General features: G+C 37.2%; 5 protein-coding genes and 1 non-coding gene across 8 annotated transcripts; 1 reads left to right on the top strand and 5 right to left on the bottom strand.

Annotated features, from left to right (window-relative positions):
• Positions 1–152: 152 nt before the first annotated feature.
• Positions 153–2,602, bottom strand: LOC103340105 (laccase-11-like). Its single transcript, XM_008243475.3, has 5 exons — positions 2,444–2,602; positions 2,157–2,308; positions 1,679–2,052; positions 627–1,550; positions 153–519 (listed from the first exon to the last, which is right to left on the bottom strand). Exons 1-5 carry the CDS (start codon positions 2,555–2,557, stop codon positions 389–391), a joined length of 1,695 nt encoding a protein of 564 aa, XP_008241697.1. The 5' UTR covers positions 2,558–2,602; the 3' UTR covers positions 153–388.
• Positions 2,603–7,240: 4,638 nt separating this feature from the next.
• TLP2 (tubby like protein 2) lies at positions 7,241–9,834 on the top strand. Its single transcript, XM_008243474.2, has 5 exons — positions 7,241–7,643; positions 8,139–8,495; positions 8,587–8,674; positions 8,804–8,933; positions 9,025–9,834. Exons 2-5 carry the CDS (start codon positions 8,139–8,141, stop codon positions 9,686–9,688), a joined length of 1,239 nt encoding a protein of 412 aa, XP_008241696.1. The 5' UTR covers positions 7,241–7,643; the 3' UTR covers positions 9,689–9,834.
• A 633-nt stretch (positions 9,835–10,467) lies between these two features.
• Positions 10,468–12,462, bottom strand: APC10 (anaphase promoting complex 10). The gene is made up of 6 exons (XM_008243473.3): positions 12,042–12,462; positions 11,880–11,940; positions 11,681–11,773; positions 11,475–11,545; positions 10,774–10,878; positions 10,468–10,675 (listed from the first exon to the last, which is right to left on the bottom strand). Exons 1-6 carry the CDS (start codon positions 12,218–12,220, stop codon positions 10,606–10,608), a joined length of 579 nt encoding a protein of 192 aa, XP_008241695.1. The 5' UTR covers positions 12,221–12,462; the 3' UTR covers positions 10,468–10,605.
• Positions 12,463–12,517: 55 nt separating this feature from the next.
• On the bottom strand, positions 12,518–12,591 carry TRNAN-GUU (transfer RNA asparagine (anticodon GUU)). The gene has a single exon. It is a non-coding gene; the product is annotated as a tRNA-Asn (tRNA).
• An 805-nt stretch (positions 12,592–13,396) lies between these two features.
• On the bottom strand, positions 13,397–19,474 carry LOC103340275 (ARM repeat superfamily protein). 3 transcript variants are annotated; one of them, XM_089042612.1, is made up of 7 exons: positions 18,420–19,474; positions 17,946–18,017; positions 17,492–17,569; positions 16,677–16,862; positions 16,127–16,234; positions 14,606–15,762; positions 13,397–14,459 (listed from the first exon to the last, which is right to left on the bottom strand). In XM_089042612.1, exons 3-7 carry the CDS (start codon positions 17,546–17,548, stop codon positions 13,694–13,696), a joined length of 2,274 nt encoding a protein of 757 aa, XP_088898738.1. In that variant the 5' UTR covers positions 17,549–17,569; positions 17,946–18,017; positions 18,420–19,474; the 3' UTR covers positions 13,397–13,693. The 3 variants fall into 3 exon arrangements, with proteins under 3 accessions (XP_088898738.1, XP_016651848.2, XP_008241694.2); XM_016796362.2 differs by lacking the exon at positions 17,946–18,017 and having other exon boundaries at positions 18,420–19,471; XM_008243472.2 differs by lacking the exons at positions 17,492–17,569; positions 17,946–18,017; positions 18,420–19,474 and having other exon boundaries at positions 16,691–16,831.
• A 4,129-nt stretch (positions 19,475–23,603) lies between these two features.
• LOC103340101 (U-box domain-containing protein 5-like) lies at positions 23,604–27,951 on the bottom strand. The gene is made up of 5 exons (XM_016796361.2): positions 27,021–27,951; positions 26,093–26,170; positions 25,278–25,463; positions 24,743–24,850; positions 23,604–24,372 (listed from the first exon to the last, which is right to left on the bottom strand). The coding sequence occupies exons 2-5, from the start codon at positions 26,147–26,149 to the stop codon at positions 23,956–23,958; spliced, it is 768 nt and encodes a 255-aa protein (XP_016651847.2). The 5' UTR covers positions 26,150–26,170; positions 27,021–27,951; the 3' UTR covers positions 23,604–23,955.
• Positions 27,952–27,979: the final 28 nt, after the last annotated feature.

Here is a 27,979-nt window from a genome sequence, read left to right on the forward strand (position 1 = left end):
GTGACAATGTTATATTATGCTGGATAACGTTCACAAGGCACAAGAGAATAGCAGATGGTGGGTTCTGTCATGCTGCAACCCATTTCAGGTTGAGATCAGAATTCAAAAAAGTGGCCATGTAAAGATGCATCAGAATGGAAGTACACAGTATGTGGTTATATAAACGATTCCAATATCAATCAGAAGGAATATGATGAAAGGAAACAATTATTACACAGAATATTAGCATGGTGTAATTTGTTACATTACCAGTCTAACACAAATTGATTCTTTTTAACCTTGATAACAGTTTGTAACCCTCAAGAAACCTTCTGCAACTTTTGCAAGAAGTGTAAGTAGGCTATTGTCCAACTTAAACCAGATTGATACGAACAGAGTCCATGTGTCATCAGCATGGCGGAAGATCCTTAGGCACAGGCAGAACAGATTGATCTGATCCTGGTCCATCTTCTACCACGAATGCTGTTTTCAGTCCCCAGCCTGTATGAAGCTCCAGATGACAGTGCATGAACCAAACGCCTAGACATTCAAACAGGAAGCAAAGCATATAATAAGTAAATAACCTACAAGTAAGTAAATGTGGTGCATGTAACATTACTTGAAATAATTATTTGCAATTGTCATACCTGGATTATCAGCTCTAAAACGAATGGCAGTCCAACCACCTGTGGGAACTCCTACTGTATTTCTCTCAACAGGATCAACCAAGTTGTATTTAGCAGGGTCCTTGGCAGGATCAAAATTCCCAATCCCAGTTCCAACAACAAAGAAATTGTATCCATGAAGATGGAATGGATGTGTCTCAACTGTTAGAAGGTTGGTGTCCTGCAACACCAGCTCAACAGTAGAGTTGAAGGCAATCTTGCTCAGCCTAGTCCCTGTGGAAGTCCCAAGATTGGCTGTAAGTGGTGCACCAGTATAATTGAAAGGAGTTTGTGGCCTATCAGGAAAGTCAGTTTTGAACACTCCCTTAAGATTGAAGTAATGGGCTTGTAGAAGCCCAACCTGAGGCATCTCAAAAGAGATATTGTTCAAGGAAGCAACAAATCTTGTTCCATTAAGGCAAGTTGGGCAGGATTCTTTTCCAAAACCAATTGTGTAGAAGAGCTTTCTGTCAACTTTGAGAGGAACATTTGCTGGAAAATTTGGAGTGTTTAAGCTCTTGAGTGTCTTGCCGTAGCTTAAAGCAAAGGATGTGTCATTAGATGCAGGCAGTTGAGGAAGGCTTGGTAGAACAGTGTTGGGGATGCCTCTGTATTGGAATATTCCTGTGGCTTCCTTGTTGTCTATGGGAACTGGAGCATCCATGAAAGGCCTAGTAGCCATGAAGTATCTGCCTGAAGCTTGATTGGCTTGTACCAAAACGTTTGTGGTCTGACCAGGTGCAATTAGTATGGCTTGAGTAGTGAATGGTTTTGTGTACACTGCATCAACCTCCACCACTGTCAGGTTGTGACCGGCAATGGCGAAGAAAAGTTCATCATTGAGAGCAGCATTGATAATTCTCAGTAGATAGGTCTTCCCTTGCTCAACCTCCATAACAAAAGTATCTAAACCAAGAAAAACAGAACAAAATCGGAATTAGAACTTCTGCAATTTGCATGCCAACCACCTTTGTGATTTGGACTTGATCCCAAAATTTCATATACTTGTGTTTTCTCTGATTAATTGTGCTTACGTTTCTCAGAGCAAGGAAACAAAGGCCCTGGCTTCCCATTGATTGTGTGTGCGTCAGAGGTGTTGGGTGCCAATCCCAAGTTGTTTGCTTTCTTGACAAACTCTTCCACATCGACATTCCACCATTCTCCGAGTATAATTTCAGCTTCCCTGTGTGGCTGTGGGAAAGGAAATGGGGTGCCTTGTTTAGGCATGATAACAATTGCACCATAGACGGTGGCCCTCAACCAAAGAATGTGTGCATGCCACCATAGAGTTCCTCTTTGCCCTGTTACATTGAAGTCATAAGTGTAGCTGCTTCCGGTTTGAATTGGACATTGTGTTATATAAGCCGGTCCATCTGCCCAACCGTTTCGATATTGCTTCACTCCATGCCTGTAAGAACACATAACTCAATCAGCTATAAGCTAAGGCATGCTGATTATTTGATTTTGATTTGGTCACTTATTTGTTGGTTAATTATTTGGTTAAACTCTTACCAGTGAATTGACATGTTGTATTGAGCATGGTTTGTAACATTGACGACAACTCTGTCTCCTTCCCTGACATAGATGGTCGGCCCCGGAAACCTTCCATTTACAGTAACAATGGATTTTGCATGGCACAATCTACTCACATTTTTCACTTGGACCTGTGAAAACACAGAGGATGTTATCAAATGGAAAGCCATGCACAAAGTACAACATTTTTTTTCTTTTTCAATATGTTGTTTGAAGGTTGTATGTTTGTGCATGCAAATGATATTAAAGCATTTGAAACAACTCACATCAAATTGGTATTTCTTTATGGCAGCTTCTGCTGGAGAAGTGATTGAGCCAAGAAACCCAAAGCAAAGAAACACCAACCCACAGAAGAATCTGTTCCAGCAGCTGCTAGTCATTTTCTCTCTGTTGATCACAACTTCAATTGTGGTGTGTTTATTTGATGAGGCAATGAGGCATGAATACAAAGATGCCAAATATATTTATATGAATGTGCAGAGGCAAATATGTTGCATCTCTTTTGAGTTTGTTAAAGGGGTTTGTGTGGCTCATTAATTAGGTAAGAATTGTGAAGGTGATGTACATGAAACCGTGCAAGCAAAACACTGAAAGGGACACACATTGCCTTTGACTGACTTAAAGGCTGGGATTGCTAAACCAAGGAGAAGATTTTAGAAACCTGAGAGTTAAAAATGGATTAAGGTATATTTGAAAGGTGCATTTTTATAATTGCACCAACCAAGCCCCCCAAATCCAGTTCTACAAGCCCTGCTAAGCTTTACCTTCAAGGGAGGTTCTTGCAAAGTGCCATCTATGAAAATGCTTCACTACTGTTGTGCTTATGTGGGCCAGATGTCATTTTCCAGAGGAGTTATTTGTAGCTAGAGTGCTGCCTACTAATCCTATGGGCCCCTGGTATATCAGAACTTTTTTTTTTTCTTACTTGCAAGCTTCATTGGCATTTCTTTGATATCAGAATTATGGTTGTTTATGCGTATTTTGGGGCTGTTTTCATTAAGGTACTTGGGAAAGAGGCTTCCTCTTGCTTCTAGCCAACTCCATAAGGGAAAAACAAATGGAACACACACACACACACACACATATATATATAATATACATATATAAATATAGCCTTATTGAGATTTAGCAGGCCCCCATCATTGAAACAATTCCCTGCTGCATTTTAGAATATGCTTTTATATGAAGCACCAATGAGCTTTCAACTTGGCAATGGCATAGGTCCTCTCTACAATGAAGCAAATAACAAGGTGGAGTGGCATAAGCCCACGTCTGACAAAGAAAAAAAGGGATATGATAAAACATTAGCCCACGTCGAACCGGAAGACCTCATCATCATACATATCTAAAAAGAAACAAAGTGAATGAATATTTTAATGTTGAGCAATAAGAATAGTAGTGCTCCTGAAACACTGCGTTGACATATGTACGGCTGACAATCATATGCGCACATCTTTTTTAATACAAATGATATTGAGAGAATGTGATTTTCTCACAATACTGTCAATGTATCATGGGAGTTCGAACCTAAGACCGCTGTATGTGGCAAAAAATGTTGATGTTTGGCAAAGGATCATAGTCTCGCTCATATTATGATGATGATGATGATGATGATTCATCAGCTGGCAAGAGGCTGTAAAAAACAAAGAGTATATAGTAGGATGAATATGGTGCCTTAGAGCATCTCTAACCGATATGTCAAACGTGTCACATAGACATTTAACAGTTAAAAATGACATCTCACATCACTCCAACCGATATGTCAAAGCTGATGTGGAATGAAGACTGGAGATTGAGATATTATTTTTGACATCCCAAAAGCAAAATGTCAAATGAATATTTTATTATTTTTTCTTTTCTTTATTTTTAATTAAAAATGAATCAACACTAAAATGTAATAAAATAATAATTTAATTTGACATATCGGGTGGAGTGTAGAACTGTGTAAGATGTCAAATTGCCACATCAGCCATCAAATTTAAATTTGATGTTTGGTATTTGACATCTCCCTTGGAGATGCTCTAGAAACGTGACAAGTCAATCAATTCTCACACGTGGCATGCCTCATGATCAAGAGGCCTATCCAACTAAGGCAAGAAAAAACCAGTCTCTTCTCCTAATAATTCAGCTCAGACAAATTAAAGCAAGTAGGTCAAGAACATGGCTTGCTTTAGTGGAAGTGTCACTCTAAGAGCATCTCCAACCGATGTGTCAAACGTACCACATAGACATTTAACAGCTATAAATAACATCTCATATCACTCCAACCGATGTGTCAAAGCGATGCGGAATGAAGGTGGAGGTTGAGATGTTATTTTTGACATCCCAAAAGCAAGATGTCAAATACTTTTTCTTTTCTTTTCTTTTTAACTACAAATGAATTAACACTAAAATATAATAAAATAATAATTTAATTTGACATATCGGGTGGAGTGTAAAGTGTGTAAGATGTCAAATTGCCACATCAACCATCAAATTTAAATTTAATATTTGGTATTTGACATCTCCCTTAGAGATACTCTTAGGCTCCACTTTCATCAATTACCCATTTTAATACTATGCATGCAAACAACTTGTTCTCATCGTGAATAACTGATATACAAGTACCCAAAATATATTGAAGACAAAAGAACTATATTGAGATTTGAAATTGATAAGTAGAGTTTGGTAAATTTGTGGTGAATATAAAGCCTCGTTTGGGATTGTTTGTTTAGAAGTATTATGCTCATACGTACTTCTAGTAAAAGTGTTTTTATTATGAAGATGTGGATATTTTGCTGAATTGACCCTTGAACTTGCACCTAATTATCAATTTACCCCCTAACTTTTTTATAAAAAAAAATATTAAATACTTGAACTAAATTTTATTCTCAATTTCCCCCACCATTCAAATTCTCAATATTTCATTCAATTTTCTGTTAAATAATTAAAAATAATTTTTTTATTTTTGGAAAAAAATTAAAGAAAAGATAAAATAAAACCCCCTCCTCACAGGCGTCACCTTTCTTCCCCACCATCGTAGCACCAAATCAACTTCCGACCTAACCCCAGACCTAAGACCACCCATTTCCCCAACGCCGCCTCCTTTCTTAGCAGCCCACCCTCCCACATCCACCACACTCTTTCTTCCCCCTACAAATTTACTCTACACACCCATTCACCACAACCAGCCCCTCATCTCACCGACCCAGAACAACTCCTCCCCATCTCCTAGCTCAGCCACTCCAATGCCACTCCAATCCTCAATTGAAATCATAGCAGGCAATGACCACCCCCTTCCCCACCCGCAACTCACCCCCACATCGAAAAAACAATATAGAAAACCTTATCCCCACCCACAGACCCAAACCAATTCGCACCCCTTTCCCTATAACTTTTTGTACCCCCATAGCCTTTAAGGTCCAGACCCCTTCACCTCACAAGTTCATCCCCCTTACCCAAAATCTCGACTTGCACAACTCAATGGATTCAAGATCTAAACAAATGGGGTTCTTTGGAGAGTGGGGGCTGATGGGTCTAGTTGGGGCCGGTAAGAGGGCAAAGTCGGCGAGAGAGAGAAGACAAAATCAGAGAGAGAGAGAGAGAGGGTCGGAGAGAGGAAGAGAGGGTTGAGTCGGATAGATAGGGAAGATGGGGTAGCTGGGTCCCACCCATCTGTTTATTAAAATGATTTTTTTTTTCATTTTATATGTTATATTATTATATTTTACAATATGTAATTATTTTAAACATATGAGATGACCAATTTATCCTCATGACAAACTAGATGAAATGTTGATGATTTAGACGTCAGGAGGAACACTGAGAATAAAAATTAATTCGAGTCATTCATTTTCTATAATAAATAAGGTCATGGAGTAAATTGATAGTTATGTACAAGTTCATAGGGCAATTCGACATATTACCCTAAAGATTTTGAAATTTTCATACCCAAGTGCTTTATGAAAAGTACTTGGAAATGCTTCTTCATAAGGCGCTTCTAAACTTTTTTATCAAATGCAATCAGAAGTGTTTTGGTTGTAAAAAAACGTTTTTAGCCATTTCAAAAGCGCTCCTAAACATGCCCACAGTTTAAAAATTATATAAAAACTGATTATTTTATAGCAAACTTAAGGTTATCTGTGTACTTATTGTACATCTTGGTCACATTTCCCCCATTTACACCAAAAAAAAGAACTTCGGAATTTCCATTTTAAATGGAAAAACAAGCGGATTTATTTAACTTTTGCGACATTGCCAAGCATGTTGAGTTAAACCTAACCTACCATTATTGCACCTTCCATCCAATGTGAAGGTTGGAAGTCCCAAGAAAGTTTGCTTGTCAAATCCCAAGTGAAACTTTTCTCCCCAAAAAAAAGTCGAAGTAAATAAAAAATTAAAAACCTCCTTCCGAACTTTCAACAAAAATAAAAACCTCATCAATCGGTTTCAAAACCAAATTAATAAACTTATAAGAAGAGAAGGTATAGAACTTATATATATATATATAGTGACACATTGGAGAGATAAAGAAAAGCATAGACGAAAAAACTCTACTTATCTTAATTATTTCTCACATTTTTTTACCACTTAAGTTATTTTTAGAAATTTATGACCGAAAACGGAATTTCTTTGGAGAATTTAGGATATTGTTGATTGATATTGTCACCACTAAAATTAGGATATGATTAAAAGCATTGCAATAATATTTTGTACTTGTGATCTCCACAATCCAAAAATATCAAGCATAAATAGCTTGACAATATTTGTAGCTTTTTTGCATGAGAAAGATAAACCATTGGATAATGCACACTAACTAAGTTTCCCTATTTGGGTTTTTTCCAATTAGATTCTGACAACAAAGTTTCCCTGCATTTATAATTCCTAGGGTTAAAGACATTTTCTTTCTTTGCTGTAAAAACATTCCTGAATTCATACTAGCTTCTATCAATAGAACAAATTCCACACAATCAAATCAATCAAAACAAGAAAAACTGGAATAATCTGCCACGTGTACGACACAGAGTGGCTCCAGCAGTAGGAGTGGCACACCAGATTCCCCCGCCATTGAAAATTACAGAAAATTTACAGCTCATAATTTCGTTGTTTTCGTTTTAACGGACTAATAAAAACCAGCCAAAATGCGGAAAGCGAAAAAGCGCCTGGGATCCGTTTTCGACCGAGCGAGCGAGCGAGCCAGAAACGAAACTCTGCTGCTCTGCTGCTTGGCCGGCGCTGCTGATCCAAGCTCTGCGGTGGGCCCCGTGGAGGTACCGACGTGGCAGCGGCGGATACGGTGGCGGCGATGAGAAGGCGATCTAGGAGGTCCTTGAAGTAAGACCCAAGTCGGAGAACACACGGTCGGTGTCTGAGAATTTGGCCGTGGTTCTCCGATTTGCGATCCGGAACGTTCTAGAACTTCCTCTGCCTGCCTTCGGTTTCTGGGTCATCGTGAAATAGCTGCGAGCTTTCGAGCTGGTTCAACAGGTTGGTTCTTGTTTTTCCGCCTTTTTTTTAATGATTAGCGATTAGTTTTTCATTTTTTAATTATTTAATTTCCAGATCGCCGAAAGTTTGTCATTTTCAGAGACAATGATAGAAAATACATTTTTTTTTTCAAATTTTATTGCTAAAAATAATGCGGTCTTTTAGAAATTACAGATTATCTGTATAGATATTGTTGATGCTGGTTCAAGAGGTTTTGATACGGAGGAGAGAAATTTCAAAGGCATTGAAAAGATTTTAACTTTTGGGTGGGAAGAGAAGTTATGTTGTTTCTCTTGAGATTTCTCGTAAATGTAGCCATATTAATGCCAAAAATTTGGCCGATTTAGCGTCTTCAATGCACTCACAGAATATGGCTTCGTTGACATTTTGAATTTGATTCAAATTGAAGATAATGGGTTTATAGTCGTGTACTCGATACCGAAATTACTAAGGTTTTGGTTTCATGTTATATTCTGATTGATACACTATGTGTAGATGTCGTTCAAAGGCATTGTTCGCGAGCTGAGGGAGATGAAAGATGGAATTGGGAGCATGTCAAAGCGAGTGGGTGACCGGAAGCATTGGCATAGTAGGACGATGTCACATATTGCTCCTGATCTGGCACCAAACCCTCCATCTGATTTGATTCAACAGGGTCAGTGGGCAAATTTACCTCCGGAATTGCTTTTGGACATAATTCAGAGGGTAGAAGAAAGTGAAACCACATGGCCTGCTCGAGCTGTTGTTGTTTCTTGTGCTTCAGTTTGTAAGTCATGGAGGGCCATTGTGAGGGAGATTGTCAAAACTCCTGAGCAATGCGGAAGGCTCACATTTCCAATCTCATTGAAGCAGGTGTTGCTTTTTACTTATTCCCCTAAAGTTTGTGTTTGCATGTACTGATTGCCTCCTCTGAAATAGTGTTAATTTGGTCTGCTTTGTGTAGCCTGGGCCTCGCCAGTCTCCAATACAATGCTTCATTAGAAGGGATAGAGAAACTTCCACATTTTATCTGCACTACGGTCTAGTGCCTTGTAAGTCTCCTCCTAGGGGTTATTTGCTCTTTCCATCATTCTCGTTTTAAATTATCCACCACATAAAATTTTCCTCAAATATATTGATGAAAAGAAATGTGGTGTTCACTAATATTATTAAATTGACAGCTGAGGGTGAGAAAGATAAATTATTGTTAGCGGCCAAAAGGATTAGAAGGGCAACAAGCACAGAGTTCATTATATCTTTGGTTGCAGATGATTTTTCTCGAGCCAGCAGTACTTATGTTGGTAAATTGAGGCAAGTGTGCGCTGTTACACTTACAAATATCTTTGTCAAGTTATTCATTAGCTATGCTCTTGACAACTTATTCAAAAAACAATTTTTCCAGGTCCAACTTTTTGGGTACCAAGTTCACCGTATATGACAGCCAGCCTCCGTGTGATGCAGTACCTCAAACAAATAGTCGATCATCTCGAAGGTTCCATTCTAAGCAGGTATCTCCAAGAGTACCAGCATGTAACTACAGTGTTGGAACCGTCTGTTATGAGCTCAATATTCTCCGCACAAGAGGCCCAAGGAGAATGCACTGTGCCATGCCCTCTATTCCTGTCTCTTCTATTCAGGAGGGGGGCACCGCCCCAACACCAACATTGTTCTCACAAGCCTATGATGAGCACTTTGCTCCCTCACCCTGTTCAACAGTGAAGGAGCTAGTCACTGGTTACAGCTCTACAAACCTCTCTGAGCCACATGTCCAGGGTGCAGAACCGCTGGTTTTGAAAAATAAGTCCCCTAGGTGGCATGAGCAGTTACAGTGCTGGTGCCTTAATTTTAGAGGGCGTGTTACGGTGGCTTCTGTAAAAAATTTCCAGCTTGTTGCAGCTGTTGACCCATCCCTCAATGTTTCAGCTGAAGAACAAGAGAGGGTAATCCTACAGTTTGGAAAGATTGGAAAAGACATCTTCACCGTGGATTATCGCTACCCCCTGTCCTGCTTCCAGGCATTTGCAATCTGCTTAAGCAGCTTCGACACCAAGCCAGCTTGTGAATGACACTTGAGTGTAGAACATGATCGTCATTTCCTGAATTTTGTCATTTAATTCTGAACCATATGCATGCTCTACCAAGAAGTTCGTAATGCTCGATCATGTACTGCTGAAATTCACAGCTATTTCAATCAATTGACTTTTTTCTGAAAGCAGCCAATCCCAAATTTGACTTGTAAGCTGTTTTATGTGGAGCAAAATGAACCCTATCTATATAGGGTTGTTCTATGATGCATGGCCCAGAATCCATACAGATTGTAAAATTCCCATGGGTTTCATTTACACTTTTAACTTGGATCAACATCCAGACAATCCCAGCATTGTAGAACTTTCCCTATCCTTGATCCTTGCGGAAATGGGAATGATATGTGCTTGTGTGACAGCATTTTCAACGGATGATGAAGCAAATCTGACAAAAGCGATACGCTTAAAAAAGTCGTAGATCTAAAGTAAAATCACATTTGAAAAGGTTGAAAAAAGAGATTTGCATGAGTCATGCTTGGCACTTTTAAGTGACACATACTTAATTTTGTAAACGACATGGATTCTTGCTTTATATTATGGCTTAGCATCTCATAACTGGTATTATCCAAAAGCTCATTACTTAAAGTTCAAGTCTGAGCATTGACCAAAAAAAAAAAAAGTTCAAGTCTGAGCTCGATGGTCAATGATGTTTTTATTGTTTAATATTCTAATACTGCTGGACAACGATGTTTCATGTAGGCAATGTAGCCCTACGCACAGCTCACACCCCAACCAAAAGAACAAACAAAAACTCAAAGCTGTTCTAGAGAACTCAAATGAAAATTCAAATCATGCCATAAAAGTACCAAACAACATTTTTCATTACCGGTGGACATTACATCATAATGTTACAGATATTACATTTCCCATCTGTTTCTTTCTATGCCAGGTCACATTTCTCATCTCACAGAAGAATAGGTGATGAACTCTCTTGAAGTAAACTGAAATGGCTGATGCGGAATAGGGTTCCTGCGCCGTACAAATAAAATGGAAAACATAAACAAAGAATCACACAATATTTATCATAATCAGCAATTAACGAGCAAGAAAAAGATAAGGAGACGCACGGTCGAGGGCCGTAAACTTTGATCTGCCGCACATGAGTGTCCCTTCCATTAAGGTGATTTGATAACACGGAGATTTGCAACATAAAAGTATTGACAAAAGTTTCCCTGCAAACATATTGGCAAACATTTCAAAACTTGAAAATCAATTCAAGAAATTAAACATCATCGCCATATATGGATCTATTCTGGGAAATATTTCTTTAAGCATATCTCATTCCTCAAACATATCAACATGCAAACATATTTCACCATCATGTCATTGAACCACATATAAGGGCAAAAGCATATAATTCATTCAACTCGCTTATCTTTGATTCATCAATCATCAATACTTGTCACACCATAAACTGAAATAGGAGGATGTTACTGAACCAAATTTTTTTCCCAGCATTAAGGTCCTCCATGTGACAGAATAGAAAAAAGAGTTGAGCTCCAATTATTATTCAGTGAGGTATTAGAGATCAAATCAAGAAGAACGCAACAGCTATCAAGTTCTGAATTTCTTAACAATAATATTCTACATGTTATTCATGTAAGCTCTTGCAATTGAACCTTGTTGAGCCACCGCTCGTCAAGTTATAATTTCATGCAAAGATGCAACAATGTTGTAAACAAAACTACAACCCAGGAATAACAAGGAGAAATATGCAATCCAGGTAACTACTAAAGCTTAAAAAATGAATAATGCTTTCACTGCTTACCTAGGATCATTTCCAGACAATGATATATGAACCCAACCAGTTGGCTTATCGAGCTCAACAGTTTTTATGTCCTAAAAACATTTGCAGCACCATAGCCAAAGTTAATCAAATTGAGTCTTAGCCAAGATCACATAGCAGTACAGCAGAAAAGGAGATACGTAATATAATCGTTCAAGTAGACAAACAGGAGGAGACAAACATATTACCTTCAAGTTGTGGAAGCCATCCCCGGCACGAATTGAGATCTTACAAGGTGTATAGCTCTCATCAAGCTTGAAATCCACATAGAGAACAACAAGCTGATTTTGTTTTGTTTTTTTTTTTGTGAGAAAAAACAAAACCCATTAGTCAAAATCAAATTTTGGATTTTTAAATAACTAAAAAGATAGAAACTTTCACACATACTTGGAGCTTCACTTTCTTCTGGAATTGAATGTTTACTAAATGAGGTTGCGCACCATCCGATCTGCAAACGAAGCAAAAAAGAACAAAACAATTATAAGTTTTCATTTTGCATTTTCGCATTTTTGAGGGATCAAGAAAGGAAAAGAGAATTGAAGCAGAGACTGCCAATAAGTATCAAGATTGTCGTCACGGAGAGATGAGACGCCATTGCCGGCCTTGCAAGAGCTGACACTCCAAGCGGCCTTCTTGCCCATTTCTCTGAGATCATCGTCCACTGTTAGCACTTGGTTCCCTCCTGTCAGCTTCCCTTCCTCTTCTCCCTCTGATGATTCTGTCGCCATGGCCTCTTCTTCTATGGTTCTTCTATGAACAGGAAGAAGAAAAGAAAAACCCTAATTTGATCAAGTACCAAAAACCCCAAACCCTAGCTTAAAGAGCAGCCTGATGCGAACAATCAATCAAAGCAAAACCCTTTATATCATAAAATAAAAATAAAAAGTCTGCAAAAATGAAGCGCCTCTGTTGATGATTTTGAAAATTTGAATTGTAATTTCTCGTAGTGTTTTAGACTTCAGGTTTATGTAAAAGGCGCTGGTTAATTTGGCGGTTTTAAAAAGAGAAAATGGACAAAATTGTGACGCTAGAAGAAGGGTTCGAACCTTCGACCTTGTGGTTAACAGCCACACGCTCTAACCAACTGAGCTACTCCAGCTTATGATGATATCGGCCCATATAGTTCATACATATATTAATTAGAATACCAAACCACCTAACTTCTTTTATTTTTTACTCCGAAATTTTTTTTTATGAAGGTTTTTTTATGCGAAATTAAACCACATAACTTTATGACGTAATTGCTTATGATCATATGACGTAATTTTTCATTCACCAGTTTTTACTTCTGATTCATGAATAATCAAAGTTGATGAATAAGGGTCTCGGAGCTCAATCGGTTAAAGGATTTATATATTTATTCAAAGTCCTTTATTCGATTCCACAAAGTACAGAATCATATGCAACTTCAGTGGGATCAATCGATCCCAATAGTATTTCTTCTCTCCCAGTGATCTTGAATGAAGTTGCAATTTTGATCCAATATTCTTGAGTTTTTTTTTGTTTTTGTTTTTTTTTCTTGTTTCAAAAGTGAGGATTAATGTGTTTCATGATGGTGATCAGCCTTCCACCATCATCACTTAGCCAAGGTTTTGCCAACTCTGCTATTGGCTCGTTAAAATTGAAAAGGTTCTCAATTAATACCCACCAATCAATATTTACCTTTTTTTTCTTTCTTTTTTCTTTTTGCCAAATCAATATTGGCCTATTGAACATGTTTGATATGCCTCATTCTTAAGAATGACATGGAATGATGGTTCATGTAAGAGAGCTGGCAAAAATATTGGATTCCATAGCATCTTCCTTCTCTAAATTTCATCCTTTCCAGCAGGCTGCAACAGTGTACTAGGCAATACATATATGATTATGAATGCAAAATCTGTCAAGCCACAAGTACACACAAATGCAATGAGAAAAGGGATTCAATTTTCACAAGCACATCAAATAACATCATTCTATAATTTTTATGGAGTATGCAGCTGCAAAAGGGTAGAAGATACACTATGAATGAAGATTAAAAGCTGAGTCTTAATCTTAGCTGAATTCTAAAAACCTGATAAAAACTACGTCGAAATTAGTATGACCGAAAAAACCAATCAACTTCCTACTATATTTACATATGACATGATGATACCTTAACTCAGCTTTAAGACCACAAAGCTCTCCGAGCTAGAAGCAATGAACCTTAACAGACATTGGCTTCATTTCTTCTTTTTCGGTGCAAGCGAACTGGTTTTTGAGAACTTGAACATTGACCGTCCAAAGAATCCTGATGTCTTTGACAACTTCTTTCCAGCAGAGTGATTGTCATTGTCTTTAGATGCATCAAGGTCAGATCCAGAGCATTCTTGCTCATCAACGTAGTCGATATCTCTTAAGAGCCGTAGCACTTCCAATGCACTTATCATTGCTCTCTCTTTCCCATTGTTAGATAAAAAGACAAGAGGAGGGATAACACCCTCATGCATGACCAAGTGACAAAATTCAACACGCTGAGAGCATAAAGAAAGGAGGATAGCAACAGCATGCTCTTGGTCCTCACTACTGCCTGTCTCAAGTACTTCAGCAATAGAAGCAATGCATCCGCTAGTTTCAGCAATGGAAATCCTGGCCTCTTCAGTATCACACAAATTTTTCAATATGGAAATGCAGTTTCCTGCAAGAGCGTCATCTTTAAAGAAGGAAACCAGTTTTGGGATGCACTCCAAAGATACAATTTTTGGACAAATGTCTCTGTTTAAGGACAAATTATACAAAACCTTAATGGCTTTTTCTTGTATATCTTTGATCTGGGAATCAAGGAGTTTTAGAATGGATGAAAGTGCACCAGACTCTGAGATATTAGACCTGCAATGCTGTTGAACAGACACAATTTCCAATATGGCAAGAACAACTTCTATGACCTCTGAATCAAGATAAGATGCCAGCAGAGTATATGCCTCTTCATGTAAGTACGGTATATCATTTCTACATTAGGCAACAAGAAGGAAATTAAAAGAAAAAAATTATAAACCAACCCATAAGCAAAAGCAAGAGCACAGTCAATAAGAGAGTAATGACATAGTCAAGAAATGACTACAGCAAGAATTCCCAGCTACAAAATATAAATTTACCTGTTTTTGCTCACAAAGTTGAACATTAATTTAAATCCATCTCTCTGAGCTTTTACATCATCCAGGTCATGGGCATCCCTCAAAAATTTGATGAGAGGATTAACAAAATTCTTAGATGACATAGAGTAAGAAGCTTGAGGATTGCATTTCAAATGGCTTTTGACATCTTTAACAACCTTGCATTGGGATTCCCATGGGAGCTCACCAAGTTTAGATAGAAATTCCAAATCTGTCTCACAATTTTTAGCATACCCGTATTTCAGAGAATCGTCATATTCCTGCACCAAACTCAAGCCACTTTCTATCTTTGTGCGTGAAGAATCTGAATTGTAACTAGTATCTAAGGATCCAAATGATACATTGCTGAGATCCATTTGCAGATGTATATCATTCATAGAACTGCCCAAACTAGCAATGGAAGTGGAGGAGGTTTCCCATGAGAGGGTTTCTGGTTGCATACTTGGGTCAGGAATGGTCACTCCACACTCTGTACACCACCTTGATATTAACTCCTTCATGGCAACGTTTGGAGTAAATGACAGGTGGGTGAGCTTCCTATGAGTTTTCGGGCATGTATCATGACCCTCATCAAACCACTTCTGTATCCACTTCTTTTCGTATGTTTGTCCAGAAGCAATAACAACAGGATCATACATCAATCTGGAAGATATTCCGCATAAAAATTCCTCAGGAGGTACAATTCTATGCAACATGTCACTTCGATTATACTGATTATATTTAACATGAGGTTCAGCTTCAGCATATTGATTATATTCCAAACCATTGCTAGAAGTCTCAGATGCCAAGGATCCTTGTTGCCACATAGAGGCCCCCTCTGCTTGCTTCCCCATTATTAAGTGTCCATACTTCTTGATTAGATACAAGAAATATGTCAAAATCTGCTTTTTTCGAAGGTCACTATCACCAACTTTATCTAGCAACTTCTTAATAGATCTTTTCTCTATCAACATTGCCTTTGATGATGTAATATGAAGCCTCCAAGATGCAATTTGAAGAGCCTTGATTTCAGAATCCTCCCTTGAGTTTGATTGAGAAGCATCTTGATGGAGCAATACTCGGACAACCCTCCCAGCCTCTTCTTCAGATGGGTCCAGTATAAAGGTTGCATCTTTAAGATCATCGACTATTTGAGAGATCTGCAGATAACCCATCATCATCAGCTCCACCAAACAATTGTGACTCAAATTGGTAAGAACCAACATAGAAAATTAGAAATTATATGACAAAAATTACATTGACTTAGAAACAGGTTGATGCTGCCAGAAAAAGAAGAAGATTCATAAATGACAAGCTGCTAGAAGCCTAGGACATAAAACTTCAACATTGTTTTGATTCACTGAATCTCTATAAATGTTTGACTTGAGCAATAATAGAACACTGTTATACCGTTGCACACAGGTCACTGGCCAGCACCCCCATCAGAAGTAGGATTGGGGGAAAAAGGAAATATCAAAAGAGCATGTAAATTTTTATTAGGAAAAAGCATGTAAATTGACAAACCTCCGCTACTAACATCACTGGAACCCAATTCTGAATTTCGCGTAAATTTTGCTCCAACAAGTTCCTAGATCTTTGACATCTTGAGACTATCACATCCCCTGTAAATGCCTGCAAGTGATGCAAAGGAACTATCAACCATAGAAAGACAGGTAGGTACAGAGTTCATAGTGGAGAAACGCACTGAGTATATGACAAGAAATGAAATGCCTTGGTTTTGCATTTCAAAATGACTAACACGTAGACATTGGAGCAAGCTCCATAAAAAAAGTTTCTCAAGGGTAAGTTCCATTAGGAAACATGACAACCTAATGCAGAAACAAGTGTAGAGGTTTCCTAGAAAAACCATCCTAGAAAAAGGAAGAAAAGAATGCAGATATTTATGTTTCTTCCTCCCTTATTTATTCAAGGATCGCCAAATCTTGTTATCTTTTACTTGGCTGGGCAGCATGAAACAATCCCAGTTGCTGTTCCAACACCATATTGACACATTCAATAAACAGTCTTCTCACTCCATCTACTTTCTTCTACTAAATCATGCAAAGGTACAAACCAGGTAGAGTTTACTAGAATCACTGCAATGCTGGAGAAGTAGCTTGGCTTTCTCAATTGCGCGAGTTAACAAGCATAGAGCCTGTATTCCTGTTGTGCACCGAGGTCTTGCTGCTTCTATATCTGGAAATATCCGTGAAATTCTATCTACCAACTTCATAAGTTCCGTGCACATCAAACGATGAACCTGTTATCATGAATAACAATTTTGTAAAAATCCAACTAATATGACCACACAATTAGATAAATGCACTTAAAATGTTCAAGGACACAACTATCTCAAGTCTGAGATTCCTTAGAGAATCCATTAGGTTTTACAAGGAACCCTTATCATTTGTCATTTTCCTAATACTAGTTCTCAATTGGATACACTCTAACGTTTCTTTTTGTTTTTCCACCAAAATACAGAAATATTATTAGGGTCATATTCTGTCATCTTGAAGAAATATCAGTACAAGTTTTTGCGTGGCTTTTCTTGTCCCAAGTTTTATATCAGCTACTGGAAGCTCAACAGCTATTATCTTCCCTTCAAAAACCAACTATTAGTTGGGAAGATGTATAAAACTACACTTTGTATACATTTGAACTTTATATTTCATACATCAAAGCAAATACAAACTAGAGCAATTCACAGTTTCATTAGTTTTGTTAAATTTTAAAAATATATATATGTATAAAAATAAAAATAAAGGTTGTTTCTTGTCATATGTGATTAAAGCTGATCAGACATTGAATCCATAACTACAAGGTGAATGCATATTCAAAGTTGGACATCCCATATGAAACAAAATAAGAAACTAGTGTGGCATATCACACCTTAAAGGAATGGGGTTTTCTCACAGTCTCCACCCCTTCAGCAGCATCAGTACCCATTCAAGAGGAATTATCTCATATCTGGGTATTCAATAACAAGAAAAAGATGGTTACTTTCATATGTTTCAACCATATCTCTGTACATATTATGCAGAAAATCTAATATTGTGAAACAGTTACATGTCAGCATTCTGTAAACATGCATCCCGTATGCAAAACAATGTGACTTCGGTACAAGTTCTAAGCAACAGCAAATTGCAAAACTTTATTTTCGAGTTAAGGCATCAATTATGCAAATAATGAACGGGAACCGTCAAGAATCCATAAAAAAGAAACACTCAACTTAAAATTAGATTATAAAGTTTTTCACACTCCCATATCAAGAACAATTTGCAGAGTTTGGTAGAGGTCCTAACAAAATCATTTTCAAATATATGCGGCAGAAAAGAAATTTAACCAGTAACAGAATTTGGGAACCAAATAATCATTGCAGAAGACCATATTTGATTGCTTCAACTGGGTAATGTTCCTGTTTGGAATCATTTCACCACAAAGATTCATGTATCAGCATTCATGACTGACAATTTTAAGTACATGCAATCTTATTGTGCTTTATATTAAAGATTTTCTATTTCCCACCTAAACAACTATTACTGTTATAAATCACAAAGTTATAGCCCACTCATCATTTGAATTATACTTGAGTTGGAGCTATTTGATAGATTTTGAGAATAAAGTTGAAGACTGCAAAAACTTGTCCAGGACCCTTTCAATCTCTGTTTTGCTTCTTTTTTTATATAACATACCAATGAAGCTAGATATTAGGAAGCTCTGATCTGATGTATGCTATAACTTGAGCCATCTATAAAATAGAGACCAAACTTGATGACAACTATCTAAGAAAAACAAAAATAAGAAAAAATGGACTCACCAAGTGACACAGAAAGTAGAGCTACGTTCACAAGCTCCTTCCTCAGTCTTCAGCCCACAAAGATACGCTAAAAATTGAAAATAACCACAACACAATTCATATAACCCACAAAATATGGCCTCCAATATATCCACCTTTCACAACCCCTTGAAACTCCAAGTCTCTACAATAACACAAAAGTACCCACTGCCTACAGACTAGCTCTTAAACGACAAGAATTCTCAAAGAAGTTGTCAAATTTCAAGCAGAATTCAGCTTCTTGTACTGATAAACCATCCCATATATGAGAAAGTAAAAGAACAAACAGTATTTTTACACAAACTTTTAAGAAGCCCAGAAAACCACGCAAGGAGCCCCAATCAAAGTGCGTAGCTTCTATATCCAAAGCAGAAAACAACCCAGGAAAAAAAGGGGTAATCTTTATCACAGAAAGTAAAGCATGCCCACAAGGGAGACTAGCAGTTGGAGTCTAGGGGCAACCGAGTCTTTGCACTACAAACAAAACGAATAACTTAATTGAAAACACAAGCTTTAGCTGGTTGTGTTAAGACTTCGAATAACTATAACACGAGAGAGAGAGAGAGAGAGAGAGAGAGCAGTCAATGAGCATGAGGTTTTACTGGTCGTCTTTGTCACAAAGTGAGAGAAAGAGAGCGAAGAGAGAGCAAAGACCCAGTGGGTTCTTCTGTCTCACCCGCAGACATCACATAACAAAACGAAAAACTCAATTGAACACACAAGCTTTATCTGGTTGTGTTAAGACTTCGAATAACTATAACACAGAGAGAGAGAGAGAGAGAGAGAGAGAGAGAGCAGTCAACGAGCATGAGGTTGTACTGGTCGTCTTTGTCACAAAGTGAGAGAGAGAGAGAGAGAGAGAGAGAGCAAAGACCCAGTGGGTTCTTCTGTCTCACTCGCAGACATCACATAACATTGAAGCAGCATGACATGCCTGTCACGACTGTGATCAATTCTACCGTGTGAAATGGTGGTAGCTTGGGCTCCACCTTATAGAATATGATTGTTAATAAACTGTAAATTAATTACATGGGAGCGATGGCTGTGATGGTGGGTTCACGATAATTAATTACATGGGAGCGATGGCAGTGATGGTGGGTTCTCGTGAATCTGAGTGGCCATTTGTAAAACGTCAAAAGAAGCTGATCTTTCAAATGCGCAGGCTATATTGAAGAAGTCTCAACAAGGGTCTTCAAATACTAGAAACAGTATTGACCAACAAAAAAACTAGTGAACACGGGTAAATGTAAATGCTCTTAACTTAATCACTTGAACCACATCCACAGGATTTAACTTAGTTAAAAAGGATCTTAATTTGTAAACCAGAGATTTTATATTTAAAATCCCCATAATATCTTAATTGTGTATGTGAGAAATACCTCTCTCATGTACTGTACATACTATTCTTTGTACTAAAAGAAAAGCCATTTCATCTGCAAGCCATCTACCTTTCTTTTTCTAATTCAAGGAAAGAAGGAAAAAAAAATCCAAATAGAATGAGAACCATTCAGAAAGGCCTGACCCCATTGGCCTTTGGGTGTGGCTTTATGACAGCAAAAGGGACCTTTTATAGTGACCAAAGTGAGTGGTAACCTGGGGTCTACTAGCAGAAAAAAATCTGAGATTAAGAAGCATCCAAGGGACAGAGGCCCTCAACACAACAAGCATGGGGTACGAGTGAACGTAGAGGGAAGGGAACATTTGAAATGCATTATTACCATAATGACTTTTCTTGGAAATAACCTTTGAGCCAAGAAAAGAAGGAATTAAACACACCAATCCTTGTATGGCCAAATCCTATCTTGTCTGATCACTCAAACTCGGCTGACGCCTGACTTGTTAAAGATTAGGTATATAATTAAATTTGTATAATAATATTCTCAATCTTCTTGATAAGTTAACATAGTAGTCAAATCGGTTGATGTGAATTGAGGATTGGCGTTTGATACAAGAAACAATATGGACAATGAGTTTCAATTCTATAGTAATGTGATAGAAAAAATCTTAAGTGTAACCAGCTTTATGGTATATTTTTTCATAAAAATATTTAAAAGATGATAAATAACTGTAATATTTTTTTTAAGCGTAACCGATTCTAGAGTAGATTTTCTGGTAAAAATATTAGGAAGATGATGGGTAGATGCAAGCTATTTTGAGAGAAGAAGTAAGATATTAAGTTAGTTCTTATTTATGGCTCATATTCACTTGTTTCATGTGTTTGTCGATTACATGACTTTGATGATGAATTACCAACGTTAGCAATAATTGTCAAAAAAAAGAAAAGAGCAAGTGGCTAGCGAGGGACAAATATTGATTACATGACTTTGTTTCGTTCTCTGGCCCACACTTTATCGTTCGACGCAAAAGATTTCAACTCATTCATACAACTTTTTTTTAATCTCGACCGTTTCATTGAAAAGCTTGTAAATCTTCATCTTATTTCTGAGGAGGTTTTCAACTGTCTCTTTTTTCTTTGTTTGTTGGGATTTCCTCTTTTCACAAGATAACAGTTGCATTCTCAGCATTATCACTGACAAATTTCCTGAATGTTTATTTGTTGGGTTGGTTAATAAAATATGAAAGGGTAATTTAAAATTTGAAAAAAAAGAAGAGAGGAAAGGCTTTCATAGAAAACAAAGGTCAAAAAAGGCAATTAAATATGTAGCAAAAACTATTATAATTAAGCTTTTCTTCAAAGACTATTTTTTTAATTGATAAGGTTTCTTCAAAGACTATACCAAGTCTAAACAGCTACCATTGAGAAGGGGTCAAGTTGACATTACAATATTCGAGTATCAAATATGATCAGTGGACCTTCTGGATATTCAAAATTTCATTACATTCATTCAGCAATGAAACCCTGAAAGGATCTCTGTCCCTCTCCGTATTCTTTGACTCATTTGGTAGAAACCCATTTGATTTTAGAGGAAAAAGAAGGGTTGTGAATTGGGCATAAGCCACGGCAGCTCCTAAACCAGAAGAGATAAGTCATCCACCAAGGGACCAACCTTCCACAATTTGTTTGGAAAATTAATTTCTCTCTCAAATTTCAAAGTAATTTCTCTTTATGCTTTAATTAATTAAGATAGATTGTTGAGTTTTGGTTAATTGATTGAGTTTTTGTTCTGGTTATTTCGTATACATTTTTTTGAATTTATTTATTTGTATATATTTTTAGTTTTTAATTAATTAATAAAAATTTTGAGGTTTGATTAAATGATTAATATGGTGAATTGGTTAATATTTCAATGTGGTGTTTATTTGTATATAATTAACATGGTGAATTGGTTAATATGATTAATATTTTTTTTAGCCTTGTAAATATCGTTTAAATTATTAGGGTATTTGGTTTTTTTTTTGGGTTAAACTTTTAGTCTTTGAAATATTGCCCCTTCCTTGAAAAATTTCTGGACCACTGCTGGCAATATTCCACGAAACATGCCTAATTTCCTCCTCTAACAGATTTGGGCAAAGTCACAATTGCATGACCTCTGACATGTGAAGGAAAACTGGCTAGCCTCTCTGGAAGTTAGCATATATTTTTATCCAAACCACACGTAATCGCATAAGTTGGGTGGAGCAAACCAAATGTTGCAAAGTGCATGTGTGAGGGCTTCAAAGTACAACGTGCAAAAACAATGGCCCTTAAAATTTGATCTTAAATCTCATTTGCTTTTTGTAACCCATCATTTTTACACTGTAAAATCTAAGCCAGGGCTTATCTATCTGGCTTGTGGGTTTGCGCTTCCAAGTTGCTCACATACGAAAGCATGGACGGATTTAGCTTTCTTTGACAACAAGATTCTTCTGTGCGTTGCATGCATAACCTTTTAACTGGCCTAAATGACTTGCATCGACCAACTTTCGACCACCTTTCAAAAAACGCTTCTAAAAGCTAGCATGGTTTTAAATTTGCAGCATTTTCAATCATGTGGTGGAATTATTTCTTGGTTTATTTGTGACGCCACACTTGATAATTTATCTTCTTGAAAAGCACATGCATAGGGCCTTGGTTGGATAATTTTTTTATAGCCAATAACTAGAAATGGCCTAAAGAGCTAGAATTGAGACGGGTCAAAGCTCACATTACAATATGCGAGAATAAAATATGCTCAGGCTGAATGATATTACAGCTCAATACATTTGGGTCAAAAGACACAAAAATAATAAATTCCAAAAGAATTATTATTACTATTATTTTTCCAATAAAAAGCTGTAAGCCTCCATTTTAGTACAGGAACTATTAAGGGCCGAAAAAACTGTCCAACAGCTATGAACAGGCTTCCATTTTGGCACAGAAACTATTGTGAATTGTCAATAGACAATCTTGCAGCAAAAGCTTCTTGGCTCCACAAATCAACCATATGCAGGCCACACGACGAAATCAAACTCCAGTTCAGAACCAAAACCAACTCCGAAAAAGCTAGACATGGTTCTAATTCTAGAACAGAAACATTGCACAAGCAAATCAGTGGTTGAAAATTGAGTAACCTAAAGTGGTTGGTATGTTTCAAATCAGGTCCCTCAGCATCCCTCACAATAATTGGATTGTATCTTGTCCAACCCGTTCAAGCCGCAGACCTTTTATCACCTCCAAGAACATCAACTTGTGGAGGAAGAACAAAAGGCTAGGCCTTTAACTTTTTAATGTAAAACAAACTCAACACGCACAACACATGTTGGGTGACGTGGGAGCACGTATGGTCATTGGGCTCAACACGTGAAGCATCGTTTTGATACTACGAAAAAAGTTGAAATTCCACCCAAAAACCAATCGGCAATGGGAAGAATAGCCAAATTCATCTAGGTCCCTTAACTTTTTAAGGTAATACAAACACACTCAACAAAAACAATGGTGCGTGGAACTTATCCTTGAAAGCAATGGTGTGTGCCGGTGTGTTTATGTGTACTCCACATCACAAAGGTACAAAGTGATGCGACTAGTCTATATATGCTAATTAACACACAGGTCTTTTCCAATGTGCCGATCATTTGGAAACCGAATCACTAAAGAAGCAGATTTAGAGTCACTAGAAAACTACTTAAAGATGAAGGAATTTTGTGTACTTTGATCCCCTTAAAAGGGTGGTTCGTTCTCATGCTTACGCTAGCTTAGCAGATAGAGATGCCTTAATCAGGAGCAAGCAACCTGCAGAGCTCAAAGCATGAAAAATCGAATTGAATTTCGGTATAAAGATGCACATAAATATATGTGTTCCATTCACAACTTTTTAATCCCCATCAAATTTCACAGAGCAAAAAGAAACAATGGGGAGACAAAAATCTCTGCAAGACTATTACAGCTATAAGGGTAAAAGCAAAAGGAACCTATAGGCATGCATATTTACTTTGATGGACGTAGACTTGTGATGAGGTGATAAAGATTCCAGTTATACACATATATATATATATATATATATCTGCAAAAGATTAATGATGTATTTGAATGCAAGAAATCTAAACTATTGCAGGAGGTACAGTTCTATGCAACATGTCACTTCGATTATATTGATTATATTTAACATGGTTCAGCTTCAGCATATTGATTATATTCCAAACCATTGCTAGAAGTCTCAGATGCCAAGGATCCTTGTTGCCGCATAGAGGCCCCCTCTGCTTGCTTCCCCATTATTAAGTGTCCATACTTCTTGATTAGATACAAGAAATATGTCAAAATCTGCTTGTTTCGAAGGTCACTATCACCAACTTTATCTAGCAACTTCTTAATAGATCTTTTCTCTATCAACATTGCCTTTGATGATGCAATATGAAGCCTCCAAGATGCAATTTGAAGAGCGTTGATTTCAGAATCCTCCCTTGAGTTTGATTGAGAAGCATCTTGAAGGAGCAATACTCGGACAACCCTCCCAGCATCTTCTTCAGATGGGTCCAGTATAAAGGTTGCACCTTTAAGATCATCGACTATTTGAGAGATCTGCAGATAACCTTTCATCATCAGCTCCACCAAACAATTGTGACTCAAATTGGTATGAACCAACATAGAAAATTAGAAATTATATGACAAAAATTACATTGACTTAGAAACAGTTTGATGCTGCCAGAAAAAGAAGAAGATTCATAAATGACAAGCTGCTAGAAGCCTAGGACATAAAACTTCAACATTGTTTTGATTCACTGAATCTCTATAAATGTTTGACTTGAGCAATAATAGAACACTGTTATACCGTTGCACACAGGTCACTGGCCAGCACCCCCATCAGAAGGGAGTGTAGGATTGGGGGAAAAAGGAAATATCAAAAGAGCATGTAAATTTTTATTAGGAAAAAGCATGTAAATTGACAAACCTCCGCTACTAATGTCACTGGAACCCAATTCTGAATTTCGCGTAAATTTTGCTCCAACAAGTTCCTAGATCTTTGACATCTTGAGACTATCACATCCCCTGTAAATGCCTGCAAGTGATGCAAAGGAACTATCAACCATAGAAAGACAGGTAGGTACAGTGTTCATAGTGGAGAAACGCACTGAGTATATGACAAGAAATGAAATGCCTTGGTTTTGCATTTCAAAATGACTAACCCCCGTAGGAATTGGAGCAAGCTCCATAAAAAAAAGTTTCTCAAGGGTAAGTTCCATTAGGAAACATGACAACCTAATGCAGAAACAAGTGTCTCCTAGAAAAACCATCCTAGAAAAAGGAAGAAAAGAATGCAGTTATTTATGTTTCTTCCTCCCTCATTTATTCAAGGATCGCCAAATCTTGTTATCTTTTACTTGGCTGGGCAGCATGGAACAATTCCAACACCATATTGACACATTCAATAAACAGTCTTCTCACTCCATCTACTTTCTTCTACTAAATCATGCGAAGGTACAAACCAGGTAGAGCTTACTAGAATCACTGCAATGCTGGAGAAGTAGCTTGGCTTTCTCAATTGCGCGAGTTAACAAGCATAGAGCCTGTACTCCTGTTGTGCACCGAGGTCTTGCTGCTTCTATATCTGGAAATATCCGTGAAATTCTATCTACCAACTTCATAAGTTCCGTGCACATCAAACGATGAACCTGTTATCATGAATAACAATTTTGTAAAAATCCAACTAATATGACCACACAATTAGATAAATGCACTTAAAATGTTCAAGGACACAACTATCTCAAGTCTGAGATTCCTTAGAGAATCCATTAGGTTTTACAAGGAACCCTTATCATTTGTCATGTTCCTAATACTAGTTCTCAATTGGATACACCCTAACGTTTCTTTTTGTTTTTCCACCAAAATACAGAAATATTATTAGGGTCATATTCTGTCATCTTGAAGAAATATCAGTACAAGTTTTTGGGTGGCTTTTCTTGTCCCAAGTTTTATATCAGCTACTGGAAGCTCAACAGCTATTATCTTCCTTTCAAAAACCAACTATTAGTAGGGAAGATGTATAAAACTACACTTTGTATACATTTGAACTTTATATTTCATACATCAAAGCAAATACAAACTAGAGCAATTCACAGTTTCATTAGTTTTGTTAAATTTTCAAAATATATATATGTATAAAAATAAAAATAAAGGTTGTTTCTTGTCATATGTGATTAAAGCTGATCAGACATTGAATCCATAACTACAAGGTGAATGCATATTCAAAGTTGGACATCCCATATGAAACAAAATAAGAAACTAGTGTGGCATATCACACCTTAAAGGAATGGGGTTTTCTCACAGTCTCCACCCCTTCAGCAGCATCAGTACCCATTCAAGAGGAATTATCTCATATCTGGGTATTCAATAACAAGAAAAAGATGGTTACTTTCATATGTTTCAACCATATCTCTGTACATATTATGCAGAAAATCTAATATTGTGAAACAGTTACATGTCAGCATTCTGTAAACATGCATCCCGTATGCAAAACAATGTGACTTCGGTACAAGTTCTAAGCAACAGCAAATTGCAAAACTTTATTTTCGAGTTAAGGCATCAATTATGCAAATAATGAACGGGAACCGTCAAGAATCCATAAAAAAGAAACACTCAACTTAAAATTAGATTATAAAGTTTTTCACACTCCCATATCAAGAACAATTTGCAGAGTTTGGTAGAGGTCCTAACAAAATCATTTTCAAATATATGCGGCAGAAAAGAAATTTAACCAGTAACAGAATTTGGGAACCAAATAATCATTGCAGAAGACCATATTTGATTGCTTCAACTGGGTAATGTTCCTGTTTGGAATCATTTCACCACAAAGATTCATGTATCAGCATTCATGACTGACAATTTTAAGTACATGCAATCTTATTGTGCTTTATATTAAAGATTTTCTATTTCCCACCTAAACAACTATTACTGTTATAAATCACAAAGTTATAGCCCACTCATCATTTGAATTATACTTGAGTTGGAGCTATTTGATAGATTTTGAGAATAAAGTTGAAGACTGCGAAAACTTGTCCAGGACCCTTTCAATCTCTGTTTTGCTTCTTTTTTTATATAACATACCAATGAAGCTAGATATTAAGAAGCTCTGATCTGATGTATGCTATAACTTGAGCCATCTATAAAATAGAGACCAAACTTGATGACAACTATCTAAGAAAAACAAAAATAAGAAAAAATGGACTCACCAAGTGACACAGAAAGTAGAGCTACGTTCACAAGCTCCTTCCTCAGTCTTCAGCCCACAAAGATACGCTAAAAATTGAAAATAACCACAACCCAATTCATATAACCCACAAAATATGGCCTCCAATATATCCACCTTTCACAACCCCTTGAAACTCCAAGTCTCTACAATAACACAAAAGTACCCACTGCCTAAAGACTAGCTCTTAAACGACAAGAATTCTCAAAGAAGTTGTCAAATTTCAAGCAGAATTCAGCTTCTTGTACTGATAAACCATCCCATATATGAGAAAGTAAAAGAACAAACAGTATTTTTACACAAACTTTTAAGAAGCCCAGAAAACCACGCAAGGAGCCCCAATCAAAGTGCGTAGCTTCTATATCCAAAGCAGAAAACAACCCAGGAAAAAAAGGGGTAATCTTTATCACAGAAAGTAAAGCATGCCCACAAGGGAGACTAGCAGTTGGAGTCCAGGGGCAACCGAGTCTTTGCACTACAAACAAAACGAATAACTTAATTGAAAACACAAGCTTTAGCTGGTTGTGTTAAGACTTCGAATAACTATAACACGAGAGAGAGAGAGAGAGAGAGAGAGAGAGAGAGAGAGCAGTCAACGAGCATGAGGTTTTACTGGTCGTCTTTGTCACAAAGTGAGAGAAAGAGAGCAAAGACCTAGTGGGTTCTTCTGTCTCACTCGCAGACATCACATAACAAAACGAAAAACTTCATTGAAAACACAAGCTTTATCTGGTTGTGTTAAGACTTCGAATAACTATAACACAAGAAAGAGAGAGAGAGAGAGAGAGAGCAGCCAAGGAGCACGAGGTTGTACTGGTCGTCTTTGTCACAAAGTGAGAGAAAGAGAGAGAGCAAAGACCCAGTGGGTTCTTCCGTCTCACTCGCAGACATCACACAACATTGAAGCAGCATGACATGCCTGTCACGGCTGTGATCAATTTC

The sequence above is a fragment of the Prunus mume genome, linkage group LG8 (genome assembly GCF_029339155.1).
Source record: "Prunus mume cultivar Tortuosa linkage group LG8, ASM2933915v1, whole genome shotgun sequence".
Lineage (NCBI taxonomy): Eukaryota > Viridiplantae > Streptophyta > Magnoliopsida > Rosales > Rosaceae > Prunus > Prunus mume.